Source organism: Podarcis pityusensis (genome assembly GCF_964106645.2).
Source record: "Podarcis pityusensis genome assembly, chromosome: 6".
Lineage (NCBI taxonomy): Eukaryota > Metazoa > Chordata > Lepidosauria > Squamata > Lacertidae > Podarcis > Podarcis pityusensis.
Window position 1 is genome coordinate 31,008,350 of NC_138030.1, and position 12,780 is coordinate 31,021,129.

Below are 12,780 nucleotides of genomic sequence, written 5' to 3' on the forward strand. Positions count from 1 at the left end.
TGTTCAAAAGCACTATTTCAAAATGAGTCACTTACCGCATGCAGCCATGGGCAGTGGCTTTAATCTTCATTAATATTCTGAGTGCAACCAAGGAAGAGGAAGAACAATAATTCACTTTGCCCGGGCTGTGTGATCTCCAACACTTGGTTAAGGTAAGCAGGTGGTAACACTAGCAAACTATCTTTCAGCAGCTACAGTTAGGATTCTCAGTGTAGGGTCTGTGACACTATTCAGTGCAATGAGTAGCATCAGACATAGTGCATGTATCTCTGTGAATATGTGTTTCAGGAGTAATTGTGCTCTGCTTCACAAGCTGCTGTAAAATGTCAAATTATACTCCAAAGCAATGCTGCTTTGACACTGCACAGAAGGGAGAGGCCCTATTAAACTAGCATTTGGACACACATAAATGTTGCTAATGCAGGAAATATCCCTTTAAAATCAATGGGACATTCTGGCAGTTTGTAAACTGAAAGTAAGTATTTGCATAAGAAGAGCAAATGTTCCTTTGCAGTATTTGTAAAATGCTCTGAGGGTGGTTTAAACCCCCCCCCACACACAATCAGGCAGTGTATAAATTTTATTAAATTAATAAAATAAATACATAACCATGTACCAGTAATCTGACAAGTACTCTGCCTAATGCCTTAAATTATTTTTAGTAGAAGTTGCTTATCTGTAGCCCATATTTCCACAGTGCTTGGAAATAATGAATAAAAGCTTGTCTTGACAACCAGCACGAACCTCTCTTTTCACTGTCAGCATTATTATTATTATCATTATTAATTAAATTTGTATACCGGCCTTCATCCAAAGCTCACAGGGCAGCTCACAACATAAGAAATGAAAAATGAGAGCACAAAATATGCAATAAAGCAAACCAATAACTCCCCTCCCACAAACACATTTAAAAGGCCATAGGATGTTAATCAGCCAAAGGCCTGTCTATAGAGAAACATTTTCACCTGGTGCCTAAAGATGTGTAATGGAGGTTCCAGACGAGCCCCATTCTCATGTTGCCACCCTCCAGATCTCTCATGGAGGAAGCACACAAAAAAGGGTCTCAGAGGATGATCATTTTTGCATCCTCCACCCTTTAAGAAAGGATAGATGAGGATAGGACTTGCCTTGTAGCATTTTTCACAGTGCATTTGCTAGCTGTAGTGCTTTCTGATGAAATGTGCAAAAATCCATGTAAATGTGAATAAACAAAAATAGGAGATGTTAACTCTGATTTGTGCGAAATGATAGGGTGCTTGGCCATTATAGGTTTTATGCTTACCTTACAGAGTGATTTAGACTAATCAAACAATGAAAGCTTCGTGTGGGAAAACAAACTCCTGCCTCCACTGAATCACCTCTTGCGGTAGTTGGCGGGGTGCAAGCAGGATTTCCTCCTCCCACACAATTCCTTCCCTAGTTTTTCCCTCAGAAGTTGAGGACTGTCACGCAGAGCTGCCTTGGAGAGCAGTAATTGACTCTCATGGCTATGTTTTTTGCTTGAAAGATAGTAGCAACATGTCGCTTGACTTGACTTCAGGGACACGAGATAACGTAGCTGCAGACTTTGAAACAACAGCCTGTTCAGTCTTCGCTGCAGGTCCTTGTTTTTTGAAAACACTGTAGAGTCTGCTGAGGTGTCCTTGAACTTGTTGAAACATAACCTCAATTATGCTAAAAAGTTTGCCTGGTTAACAAAGGAGAGGAAAGAGCCAGAAAGTGTCTGCATTAGTTTTTGTTTTTGAAATGCAAATACCCTTAGTGCAAGGTGGGGGGCCTAGTGATTATCTCAGCCAGGTGGGGAAGGGGACAATCTCCTGCTGAAGTCCTGAAGAAGATCCCTCCTCGGAAGCTGTTATTTGCAGTGGTGCCAAGCGCAGCAACCTCCTTTTCCAAGTGAGTCATAGTTGTGCTTGCAGCAACTTTCCACGCTGCAGCGATAAACTAGCAGGAAATGGGAAACAATTCCCTCGTTGCTGGAACCAGTGCTTCTCCCTCGATAGAGGAACTCCACTATCTCAGCTGAATTTGCAACAAAACTTCCGTTTGGGGCAGCCACCGGTGCCTGTGCGTGTTGACTCTCACAAGTAAATCCCAATGCGTTCAGTGGGGCTTGCTCTTCCCGGGTAAGTGTGCAGAGGGTTGTGTCTTTCTTTCATTTTTGTTAATATCCCCCCTTGCCTTCTTCCTCTCTCTTATTTGCTTGTTCATTGCTCACAAACTGGTCTTCATTCACTTCCTGCCATCCGGTTAGCATATCTTTAAAACACATTCCGAGTACATTTCCTCCCCTCAAATAATTTTGGGCACAGTAGTTTGTTCAGAGTGGCTGGGAATTGTTTGTGATGGATAAACTACAATGCCCAGAATTCTTTGAGTAGGAAACGTGCTTCAAACGTGCATTAAAGGTGTAGTGTGTTTGCAGCTGTAATTTGTGTTTTTAATTCCTTCCACACACCCGTCCCCCCTTCAGTTACAGCCAGATCCTAGGCACCTTTTATTCAGAAGAATATATTGCTGAGTTTCATAGGACTTGTTCCTAAGCAATGTGCCTAGGATTGTGAAGTCATTAGATGAAAGTCCCAAAACATGTACAGAGTGTGTTTCCTTCAGTCCTGCATAATTTAATTTCAGGTCCAACAATGTTCTTGACTATTGACCCAGGGAAACTTATGCACTTGATTTGTAACCAGTTACCGTACATAAGTCTTCCTGGTTCATTTATGTTCATTTATAACATTTTATACTTTAGCATCCTTAGCATCAGAGCAACAAACACGGGTCCCATTTTAAAATGTGAAGCTCTGCACATTATCTCTCTTTTTCATTCTTCAGAGTTGTCTTCTTTCTTTCTTTTGCTCTAACAACATATCAGTAGTTGCAAAGTATAGAGTTAAAGGGGTGGGTAAGATAAATGCCCCTCTTCCTGGCATTGTGTGTTTTGTTTCTTTCTGGTGTCCCAGCTCAACATTTCACTTTGTGCGATGAGGCTGTGATTTAATTGTTGTAACCTGACACAAACTTTTACTGTGGAATAATCCCTACTGAGCATAGTGGGATTTATTTTGCACAGGATTCACACCATGTGAATTGTGTCCAATTAAGTTATACTCAAGAGCAGACCTACTGAAATCAATGTTAGCCATGACCATTATTTTTAATGCATCTGAGTAGGACTAACATTGCATACAACCCTGTGTAGGTGGCACAGTGCATTCTGTACCTTTGGAGGTGATGGGTGCATTTTGTGTTTCTCATTTGCAGTAACTTTACCACCGAAACCCTTCTCTCAATATCATTAGGTCCAGAGTCCAAAATGATCTAGTGGCACCAGTGTGTATTTGCCTTGCAGGGATTTTTGTTAGCTTTCGATCTTCTTGATAACAGCACATATATTACTCAGAGCATTTTAAAGGAACATTTCTAGATAACCTTTCTGCATCACTATTTTAATATTTAGAAGTCTTTCCTGAAATGAGAACATTTCACATTACTAAGGCTTTCTGTTAAAATCCAGGCTTGTGCAAACATACCCAAAGCATTCTATTTTCATGTTCTTCCAGTTTAGTTTGATTTCTCCTTTGACAGTACAGGCTGTAGCCTGTAAGCAAACCAACCTCTCCTCCTTGCTAATTTCACTGTTGCCACCAGGTGAAAATATCTCCCCACCCACCCAATTTCCCCTAACGTCCCCCCCCCCCATTACCCCCATTACCCACTAAACAGCTTTTTAACCACCTGGACTTCAGCTGACCCATCCTACTCTCAATACTGGGTAGTGTGTGATGGCAGTTGTGTGTGGAGTGAATAACAAGACTTCACACCAAACTTTCCCAAAACACATTGTGTATTTACTTACAGGTTTAGCAAGGCAACACATTTTTGAGAAAATGGTTTACATTTTTAGCAGTTGCCCATAAGAGTAGTTGATTTATCTATTTTGTTTTTTTAAATCTTTAAATGCTTTATTGAAACAATACTTTAAAAACAAACAAACAAACAAAAAACAAACCAGTCTGCTTCTCTGACCAAACCAATACTTAAAATTTGCATCCTCAGTTCAGCTTCTGCATCCCTTTGTAGTTTTCTCTGGGCTCCTTTGCTGTGGTTCCTAACTGTGGTTTCCTAACACTTCCCATTGTTTCAGGTCTCTGAAATGGTTTAATCACTTTTTCCCTCTTGCAGCTTTTTACATTTCTGACTCCACAGCCTTTTGTTGAACTCCCATATTCTTTAGCTGGACCTGCAGACCATATTTTCACTCCCCCTTCCACCCTTTTAACTAGGCACAAGGGGAGAGTCTTGGTTAAGAAGAAGGATTAACCTTTGACCTTCCTTTAAGGAAAAACCTTTGACCCTCCTTTGAACGACTTCCAGCACAAAACAGCCCCTTGTGCTTTCTGCTAATATTTGACTGACTTACACGTGGCAGTTTCTAAAGCAAAAAAGCAAGTTTTTGATGAGTCTAGTTTTGAAACCAAAACCCCCCAACACAAAATGACATGCTCTTTACAAGTCTTTTGCTTTATTGCTTTGGAATAGGTTATTTTGAGTCATCTCGGTTTTTAGTGTGGATACGCCAGTGTATATGCTTACTGGAGTGCTAGAGGAGAGGAATCTCCATCTAAAAATAACTAGGACCGTATAATATCATAAAAATCTACAAACCCTGCAATAAGAGGGAAAGGAAAACGCAAGTATTGATGGGAATGGGTGAATAGGTGAACAAGCTGTCTTTTTAACTGGCTGGGATATGGGACAATACAGAATGTATGAAGCAAATTATGGAAATGTCAGGATGTGTTTAATGAGATGCTAACTTTATTACTAACACAAATCTTGGATATGACCAGAAATAGATACTGGATGGGTTGCACACAGTGCTTTACAGTTGGGTACAAATCACACTCGAAGTGGCTCACCCAGAGCCACAATTCTAGTTTCCCGGCCATGGTCTTGCTGCTGCTTACCAGAACATAGATGGGGAGGCAGGAGGGAGGTTGGGGCTGTGCAGATGCACCAGTGATTTGGGGAGTTGAGGGATAGCTCAGTCAGTAGAGCATGAGACTCTTAATCTCAGGGTCATAGGTTTGAGCCCCCTGTTGGCTGAAATATTCCTGCATTGCAAGTGGTTGGGCTAGATTACCCTTGTGGTCCCTTCCAACTCTACAACTCTGTGATTCTGAAGCCTGTAGAGTCCTGTAGAGCACCTTTGACCTGTTCACCAACTCAGCCCTTTCAGTAAATGGCAGCAATGCTACTGCTGGGAAGGTAGTGTTGCAGTTCTGTCCCATCTGGTAAACTGCTAATGAATTGCATGCAGCATAACTGGAGGAAAGCTTGGGACCAACAGCATGGACATTTAGGAAAATATTGCACCATTAAACTTATTAATGTACAGAACGATGTCTGAAAATAATAACTTTATCTTGCCACAAGCATTTCCCTCTGCCATTTGTAGTCCATACTAACGTCATATCACACTTTTTCCTGTGTGTTTCAGCATTCGTTTGATGTGAGGCTTTAACTGGTTCACACCCACAGAACACTGGCTGGCTGAATAAATGGAGAAGGAGTCGAACCTTGATTTTTCTGAGTTTTTAGCTGCTGGGCTGTGCATCTGTGTGGAGCAGTATCTACTCAAGAAGCGACCTGCCCATCATATGTGAACAGGAAACTCGCAGAGCAAAAAGTCTGACATAGGCAATAAAGTTAAACCACACTGCATGATGCTTTTGCCTCATAGAAGGTTTTTTAACTATGAGATCCAGCTGACTGAGTGAAGGATGCAGTTCAGGAAAAAGCTGTGGTGCATCCTGGCCCTCTGCTTTGCATTTTTCCTTTGGAAGGTTTACAAGGCTGTGTATATGGACCCTTCGCCTTCCTCTGGAGAATGGCCGCTGATGGAGTCTCCCTGGGAGGGAAAGATGTGCAGCCAGAACAGGTGCACAGAGCATAGCAAGTTGGACTGGTTTTGTGATCACTTTGATGCCTCAGTAAACTGCCTGCTGACTCTTAGAAATCCAGAGGTCCCCTCGGAGGTTCTGCAGTGGTGGCTGGTGAGTGTTGCACCACATTAATGACAAACACGCAGAAAGGCTCCTCTCTGCTGTGTCCATTGAGCGAAATGAAACACAGAGCATCTCCTTACTTCTTTGAGTGCTCAGAGGTTCTAGCAGTGCACTGCATGCCTTTTTTTTGTTTGGTGTTTGTTTTGTTTTTAACTCCCAACTTCACCAGGAGGTCCAACATCAAGGCCAGCTGCTGTAAATTACTTTGAGGTGGGTCCCTTCTCCAGAAATGGTCCTGCAGTTCCCCTCTCGTACAGGAATAGCAGCACCAAATGCAGAGCAGGAAGAGTTGGCAAATGTTTTACCTGCTCTGCATTTGTTCAGGCCACTAATCTTCACCTGTCTGTGCTGGAGATCCAGCCCATTGAAATTAGGCAGGCTCCAACATCTACATTTCATCAGATCAGCACTGGGTTTTGGGTGGTGTGGGCAGTTTCCCCCCACAGGGCATTATGCCGAGGGGGCGCAAAATTGAGAAGATCCATAACTGAGATTATCCATTTGGGGGTGCCCAATTTTGGCCCTGCACAGGGCATCACATTAAAAAATATTAATGAAGTCCAACCATCAGATACCAAAGTCTCTCCTATTACTACAGGCTTTCTTAGATGGCGTTTCCGTGCACTCTGGTTTCCGTCATGGTGTTCTGTTGTGACAAAAGCGGTTTAGTCATGCAGGCCACATGACCTGGACAGCTGTCTGTGGACAAACACCGGCTCCCTTGGCCTGAAAGTGAGATGAGCACCACAACCCCACAGTTGCCTTTGACTGGACTTAACCGTCCAGGGGTCCTTTCCCTTTCCCCTTTACCTTAGAAGGATAAGTTGACTCATGGATCAGTTTTTCTGGGAAACCATTTTTATTTATTGCAGTGTTGTACACTGCTATGATATTTGCTAATATTTAGCCGAGCAAACTGTCTCCCTGAGCAACTCTGGGAGGAAGGCACGGATATAAATTCAATAAATATAGTCACTATTTATTGCTTTATAACTATTAAAGCAACCATTACTCATCATTTAGCCCATGGTCATAATTTCCCTAACAAAAGGACGATCTGGCCAGCTGGTTTGACCAGTCTTAAGCAGTCCTTCCAGCTCCATTAACTCTCTCTTGTACATATACCCAGGAGTCTCTCAATAATGAGGAAAGAGTCCTGGCTGCAGCACCAGGAAAGCCACTGGGTGGGAGATGTACAGAGGCCAACTGCTTTACCCAACGAGAGCTCCTGTGCTTTCATAGTTGCATGGCAGGGAGAAGCCACCCAGCAGAAACGTCTTCCATTTCTGAGATGATAAAAGCAGCAGTAACAGCACATGAACAATGCTTTCCTGATTGACAGCACAGGAGCCACCTTTGCATGAGGCATTCTCGCTAGAGATATTTGCCTTTGTTCTGTATCTCTATTCAGAATAGTTTGCAGTCAGTCAATTGTACCATCAAATATTTCTCTTTTGTGATCTGTTTAAGCAGGCGGTTCCATTTTTTATATATAAAAAATATGCTATTGGAAAGCAGGTTCTACACCCCCTTCCTTAATGTCCTCTGTTAGTATTTATTAATAATAAAAATAATTATATCTCATCCTCTTCAAGGAGCCCAGGGTGGTCATAACAACATAAAAGGTAAAGGAACCCCTGACCATTTGGTCCAGTCGTGGCCGACTCTGGGGTTGCGGCGCTCATCTTGCTTTATTGGCCGAGGGAGCCGGCGTACAGCTTCTGGGTCATGTAGCCAGCACAACTAAGCCGCTTCTGGAGAACCAGAACAGCGCACGGAAACACTGTTTATCTTCCCGCCAGAGCAGTATCTATTTATCTACTTGCACTTTAATGTCCTTTCGAACTGCTTGGTTGGCAGGAGCTGGGACCTAGCAACGGGAGCTCACCCCGTCGCAGGGATTTGAACCACCAATCTTCTGATCAGCAAGCCCTAGGCTCTGTGGTTTAACCCAAAGCACCACCCGTGTCTCTGGGGGGAAATTACTGGGGGGAAATTACAACAACAACAACAACAACAACAACAACAACAACAAAAAGCATACTTTGTTTCATTAGAGGCTGCAAGGATATCAGGATGGAAGCCAACTCCAGAAGATAATAAAGCACTTGTTTGACATCCTTCACTCCCCTCCTGTTACAGCCCAGGATTTTAGCCAGTGTGGAACATGTGCTGTGGTGGGCAATTCAGGGAGGCTGAAGGGCTCCAAATATGGAAAAAAGATTGACTCTCACCACTTTGTGCTGAGGTAAGTGGAGTAAAGTATATACGCCCTACCTTGGGCTTCATAAAATTAGTGTGAATAATGCTGAAAAGTATTTTTGTGTGGCTGCTATAATGTAGTATTATGGCTGATGAGAAACCATTCCTTTGTTAGGGAGATTATTTGTTAATAGGTCAGAATGATGGGCTGATGAGAGATAATTGTTGGGGATATGATCTCTTGATACTTTAAATCTCTCTCTCTGATGGTTAACACTGAAGGCTCAGCCACAGAATCATAGTTGGAAGGGACCATTTATCATTAACTAATTAATGCTTCTCAGTTTGTATTTTTTTAAAAAATAATGAAGCCTTCACCTTCCAATAGGGTTAATAGGATTATTACCCAACAAAATATTGTTGAGCAGTAATTGTAATTCAAAAGGATTACTATGGTTGCTGCTATTCTAATCATCAGCATCATTTAGACCCTTCGAGTGCATAAGGCAGGGGTCAGCCGGTCCACCGTCCCTCAGACCATGTGGTGGGCTGGACTATATTCCTATGCCCCACAAATAACCCAGAGATGCATTTTAAATACAAGGACACATTCTACTCATGTAAAAACACGCTGATTCCTGGACCATCCACAGGCCGGATTGAGAAGGTGATTGGGCTGCATCCGGCCCCTGGGAAGAACAGTTCCTTGTGCCAGAATGGGGATTAGTCTAAATTCTGAAATGGTGGGGAAATGCAAAGGCAGAAGCAGCTAGAGAAGTTGGGATGTGTGTGACAAAAGTTGCATATGCGAATAGTTGCTGGGAATAACAATCCCAACTCCAGATTTGAAAATAAAATCTGGTAACCTAGAGTCCTGAAGAATGGCATCTGATTGATGTCCCTAGGCCTCAGCCCATCAAGTGTCAGATTCAGACTTTGACCGTCCCCATGTTTCTGGACTGGATATTTTGTGAAGCATCTGATCATGTTTCTTATGTCCTTTGAGGATGAACACAGCACAAACTGCAGGCTTTGAGGAAGATGTTGGTACAAGAACCACGCACCATTTCATGTACCCAGAGAGTGCTGTGAACCTGCACGCTGGCGTCCATCTTGTGCTCGTCCCCTTCAAACCTCTGGATCTCAAATGGCTAGCTAGTGCTTTTTCCTCAGGAGAAATTAAGCGGTGAGCACTTTGTCTAATTGGAGTACAAAAAGCTAGGCATGTACTACAGCAGGAACAAAACCTTAAGCATTCATTTATGGGGCAGGTTCCTTTGGGCGCAACTTCAGCACTGTGAGAGGATATTTTGTACAGGTCTGCTTGAACCCCTTAAAAAGACAGCATGGAGCTGGAAAAGGTGCAGAAAAGAGAAATCAGAATATCAAGGGGCTGGAGCATGTCCTATGTGAGTAAATGTTACAATGTTTGTGGGGTTGGTGTTTTTTAGTTTAGAAGGGATTTATAAGGGAGACATCATAGATAAAATATAGATGAAGTAGAGAGAGAGAGAGCTTTATTTCTTCCTCTCCCATGGTATTAGAATCTGGGGTCACCAATGAAGCGAAATGGTGGGAGTTTCAGGACAGACAAAATGAAGTACTTCTCCAAACAGTGCATGATGAGGATTTCATTCCTCACGATAAAGATCCCTTGCTAAGAGCAGAGTTGGTTTCTTTGCGCCTTTACATTCAGTCAGTAGGGAAATCTTGAAATGACCCTTAAAAGCTTCAGTGAGACTACAAATTTGTCCACTATGGGCTTAGGTCAGTGCTGCAAATGTATGGAAATATGCTTGTAATAACAGGAGCGCACCCGGTCATTCATTATTCAGGGAGTTGCGTGACTCTCCAGGAATGGGTTTTATGTATACTGAACACTGGAGGGGAAAAAATAGAAAGTTTGATGGTAAAAGTAATAAAATTATGAATGCTATTCTTCCATTTCTTTTATAGTACATACCAAAGAGTCAAGCCCTTCATTGAAGCTGACAAAAGTAAGGTAAGCTGTGAATGCAGGCAATACATTGATTCAGATCTGACATTGCTTCTTTATTCTGTGAATTTAAGGACTGATATGTGCAACTGCAGTGTTTTGGTTGTTTTTACAAAAATTGTCAATGTGGACCCCACAGTCTTATTCCAGGACCCTAGAATGGAGGTAGAGGAGCTTTAATCTCCTCCTGCCCCAACTATGCTCCCAATCCATATCCTCCCCTGCAATTTTATGGGGGGTGGAAGGAATAGCATTGAAGCAAATGGAAGATTTCACTGCAGTGCAAATTGAACGGAGGCCTTTTCATCCTCAAGTGAGGATGGGTAGTGGGTATAAAGCCATCCAACCCCTATGCTAGAATCCTGATCCAGACTGGGGGCCCCACACTGGCAATTTCTGTAAACAAAAGAAGACAAAAAACACCACATTGGCACTTAAAAGCACAACTACAGAGCTTACATAAAATGTAATTTTAATGGGCCAGCTTTTAGGGGTGAGGAAAAGGTTATGGAGTGGAACAACGGAAGTCTTGAGGTTTCCGTCAGAAAATGAACAGCTTCATTAATTTCAACAATCCAAGAGTAAAATTCTGTTTTACCTTCTGAAATAAATCGTTAGGCCAGAGGTTTTCAACCTTTTTGGGTCCATGGCTCCCTTGACCAACTGCATTCTTCCTGCGGCACCCCGTGGGGCTCAGAGGCCCAGTTATGTCAACCCTTGCCTGCAAGAGCTGGCAGCCCCTCACCCTTTTTTGAACACCCTCCCTTGTGGAGTGTTCTCTCAGCTGCCTCTCTTCTCCTTGGGAGTCCTCTGAGCAGCTGCAGCTGCCCCCCCCCCGGTCTCTGAGCTGCCCCCCACAAAGAGAGCGGTGCCTCCTCCCACTGCCCCACAGGGGCCTGGGAAGTACCCCCTGGCCAGCCCCAGAGGCACTATTTGCCTGAGGAGCTCATAGCCAGGGCTGCTGCAACAAACGGGTGTGCAAGCCTTTGGGAGGCAGAGACGCGACAAGGCATCAGAGGAAGGAGGGAAGGAAAGAGGGGCAGAGGGCAGTGTTGTCCACAATACCACTGACCATCATTCAAGGCACCCCAGGCTGCCACGGCACACTGCTTGAAAACCACTGCATTAGGCCTTTGAGTCTAATGAAACACTGTACTGGAAAACTTGTATTTGTATTATTATTTACATCCTTTCCTCCCTCCAAGGAGCTCCAGGTGGTTTCCCTGCTCCTCACATTGTCATCACATGACCTCTGTGAGGTGGGTTAGGCTGAGAGATGGTGTGACTGATCTCTGACAGAGATTCTCGACACTGTGAGGATTTGAACCCTGTTCTCCCAGGTCCTAGTTCAACACTCCTAAGCCCTATAGCACAAGTTCAGAAATGAAAAACTAATACAAATTGGGCTTAGGTTACTCTTGACTGGAGCAACTAATGTTTAAAAAGGCAAGGGCTGTTGTGATTGCTTTTACTTAAGTTTTAAGGAAATATTTATTGAAATACAAAATATTTCGTACTTTTATATGAACTGATGTTTCATTTGTTTATGTGAACTTCTTGGGAGATTTAATTTTATCAAGCAGCATGAATTTGCTTTAAGTAAAGACCAACACCTTTGCTTTTAATATGCTGAGCATCAGAGTCACAAACCATCTCATTCTCATTAGCTATGCTTGTGGCAGGTGGGACAATTTGAGGAAGAAGAGGCTATGACAACAGGCGAGAGCTTCTCAGTCCAAATGTTTTTCTTCTCCTCAGGTCTTAATACTGAACCCTGCCTTCCTAAAATATATTCACGATAAATGGATGAAGCGCTTTGGAAGGTATCCATCCACTGGATTCGCTGCACTGCTTTTTGCTATCCATACTTGCAAACAGGTATGTACAGTGATCTCCAGATGTCTACAGATACAGGCTGCTGTTGCTATTGGGGTGTAGTGCATTTGGTTGTGAGGCAACTTGCCTCTTTGGGCCATGTTTAAAAAAGCAACTTTTCTCACAACTGATTTGGTAACAGAATGGTAGTTCAAAAAGTACATGGGCAGAGTCCTTCAGAAAACAAGATAGTCCTCTCCCATGTTTTGAAACACTAAAGTTGACTGAAGAGATTGCATGTGGCTGGTATTGAAACTGTGCTGGATGTCTTATGTCTTGATCACTAAGTTGCAATATAGTAAGAATTTTTTTTTAAAAAAAACACCCTAAAAATTACTCAAATTATACAGAAACAAGCAGGCCCTGATAATAAGCTGAATATGCTACAAGCTGGCAGTGTGACTTTCCATTTTTGTTTCATTGTCTTTGCATAAAAATCCATCTCTTAAAGAATGAACTAACTAAACCTACCAAAATTCCACAAAGCCCCAAATTAAATTAGGAGTGACACTGGAGGAAGGGTATCTATTAAGCAGCTATTACAGTAAATTCTGCTTGTTAATGTAGTAGTGTATGTTTCACATTTAAAAATCTTTGCCGAAATTAACCTCGTCACTGCTATCTTTCTATAATGGA

At 42.7% G+C, this 12,780-nt stretch overlaps 1 protein-coding gene across 5 annotated transcripts in view; it reads left to right on the forward strand.

Moving 5' to 3' along the window:
- Window positions 1-12,780, forward strand: part of LOC308480436 (CMP-N-acetylneuraminate-beta-galactosamide-alpha-2,3-sialyltransferase 2-like) — a 14,008-nt gene continuing 1,228 nt past the window's right edge. Inside the window, exons 1-7 of one of the 5 annotated variants that reach the window (XM_081011908.1) lie at window positions 1,733-2,132; window positions 5,521-5,685; window positions 5,725-6,059; window positions 8,129-8,319; window positions 9,280-9,459; window positions 10,230-10,275; window positions 12,028-12,147. In XM_081011908.1, the coding sequence (XP_080868034.1) occupies window positions 5,787-6,059; window positions 8,129-8,319; window positions 9,280-9,459; window positions 10,230-10,275; window positions 12,028-12,147 (810 nt within the window). In that variant the 5' untranslated portion in view covers window positions 1,733-2,132; window positions 5,521-5,685; window positions 5,725-5,786. Of the gene's footprint in view, window positions 153-1,726; window positions 2,133-5,503; window positions 6,060-8,128; window positions 8,320-9,279; window positions 9,460-10,229; window positions 10,276-12,027; window positions 12,148-12,780 lie in introns of those variants that run through there. The other 4 variants (XM_081011910.1, XM_081011911.1, XM_081011907.1 and 1 more) reach the window with 4 other exon arrangements.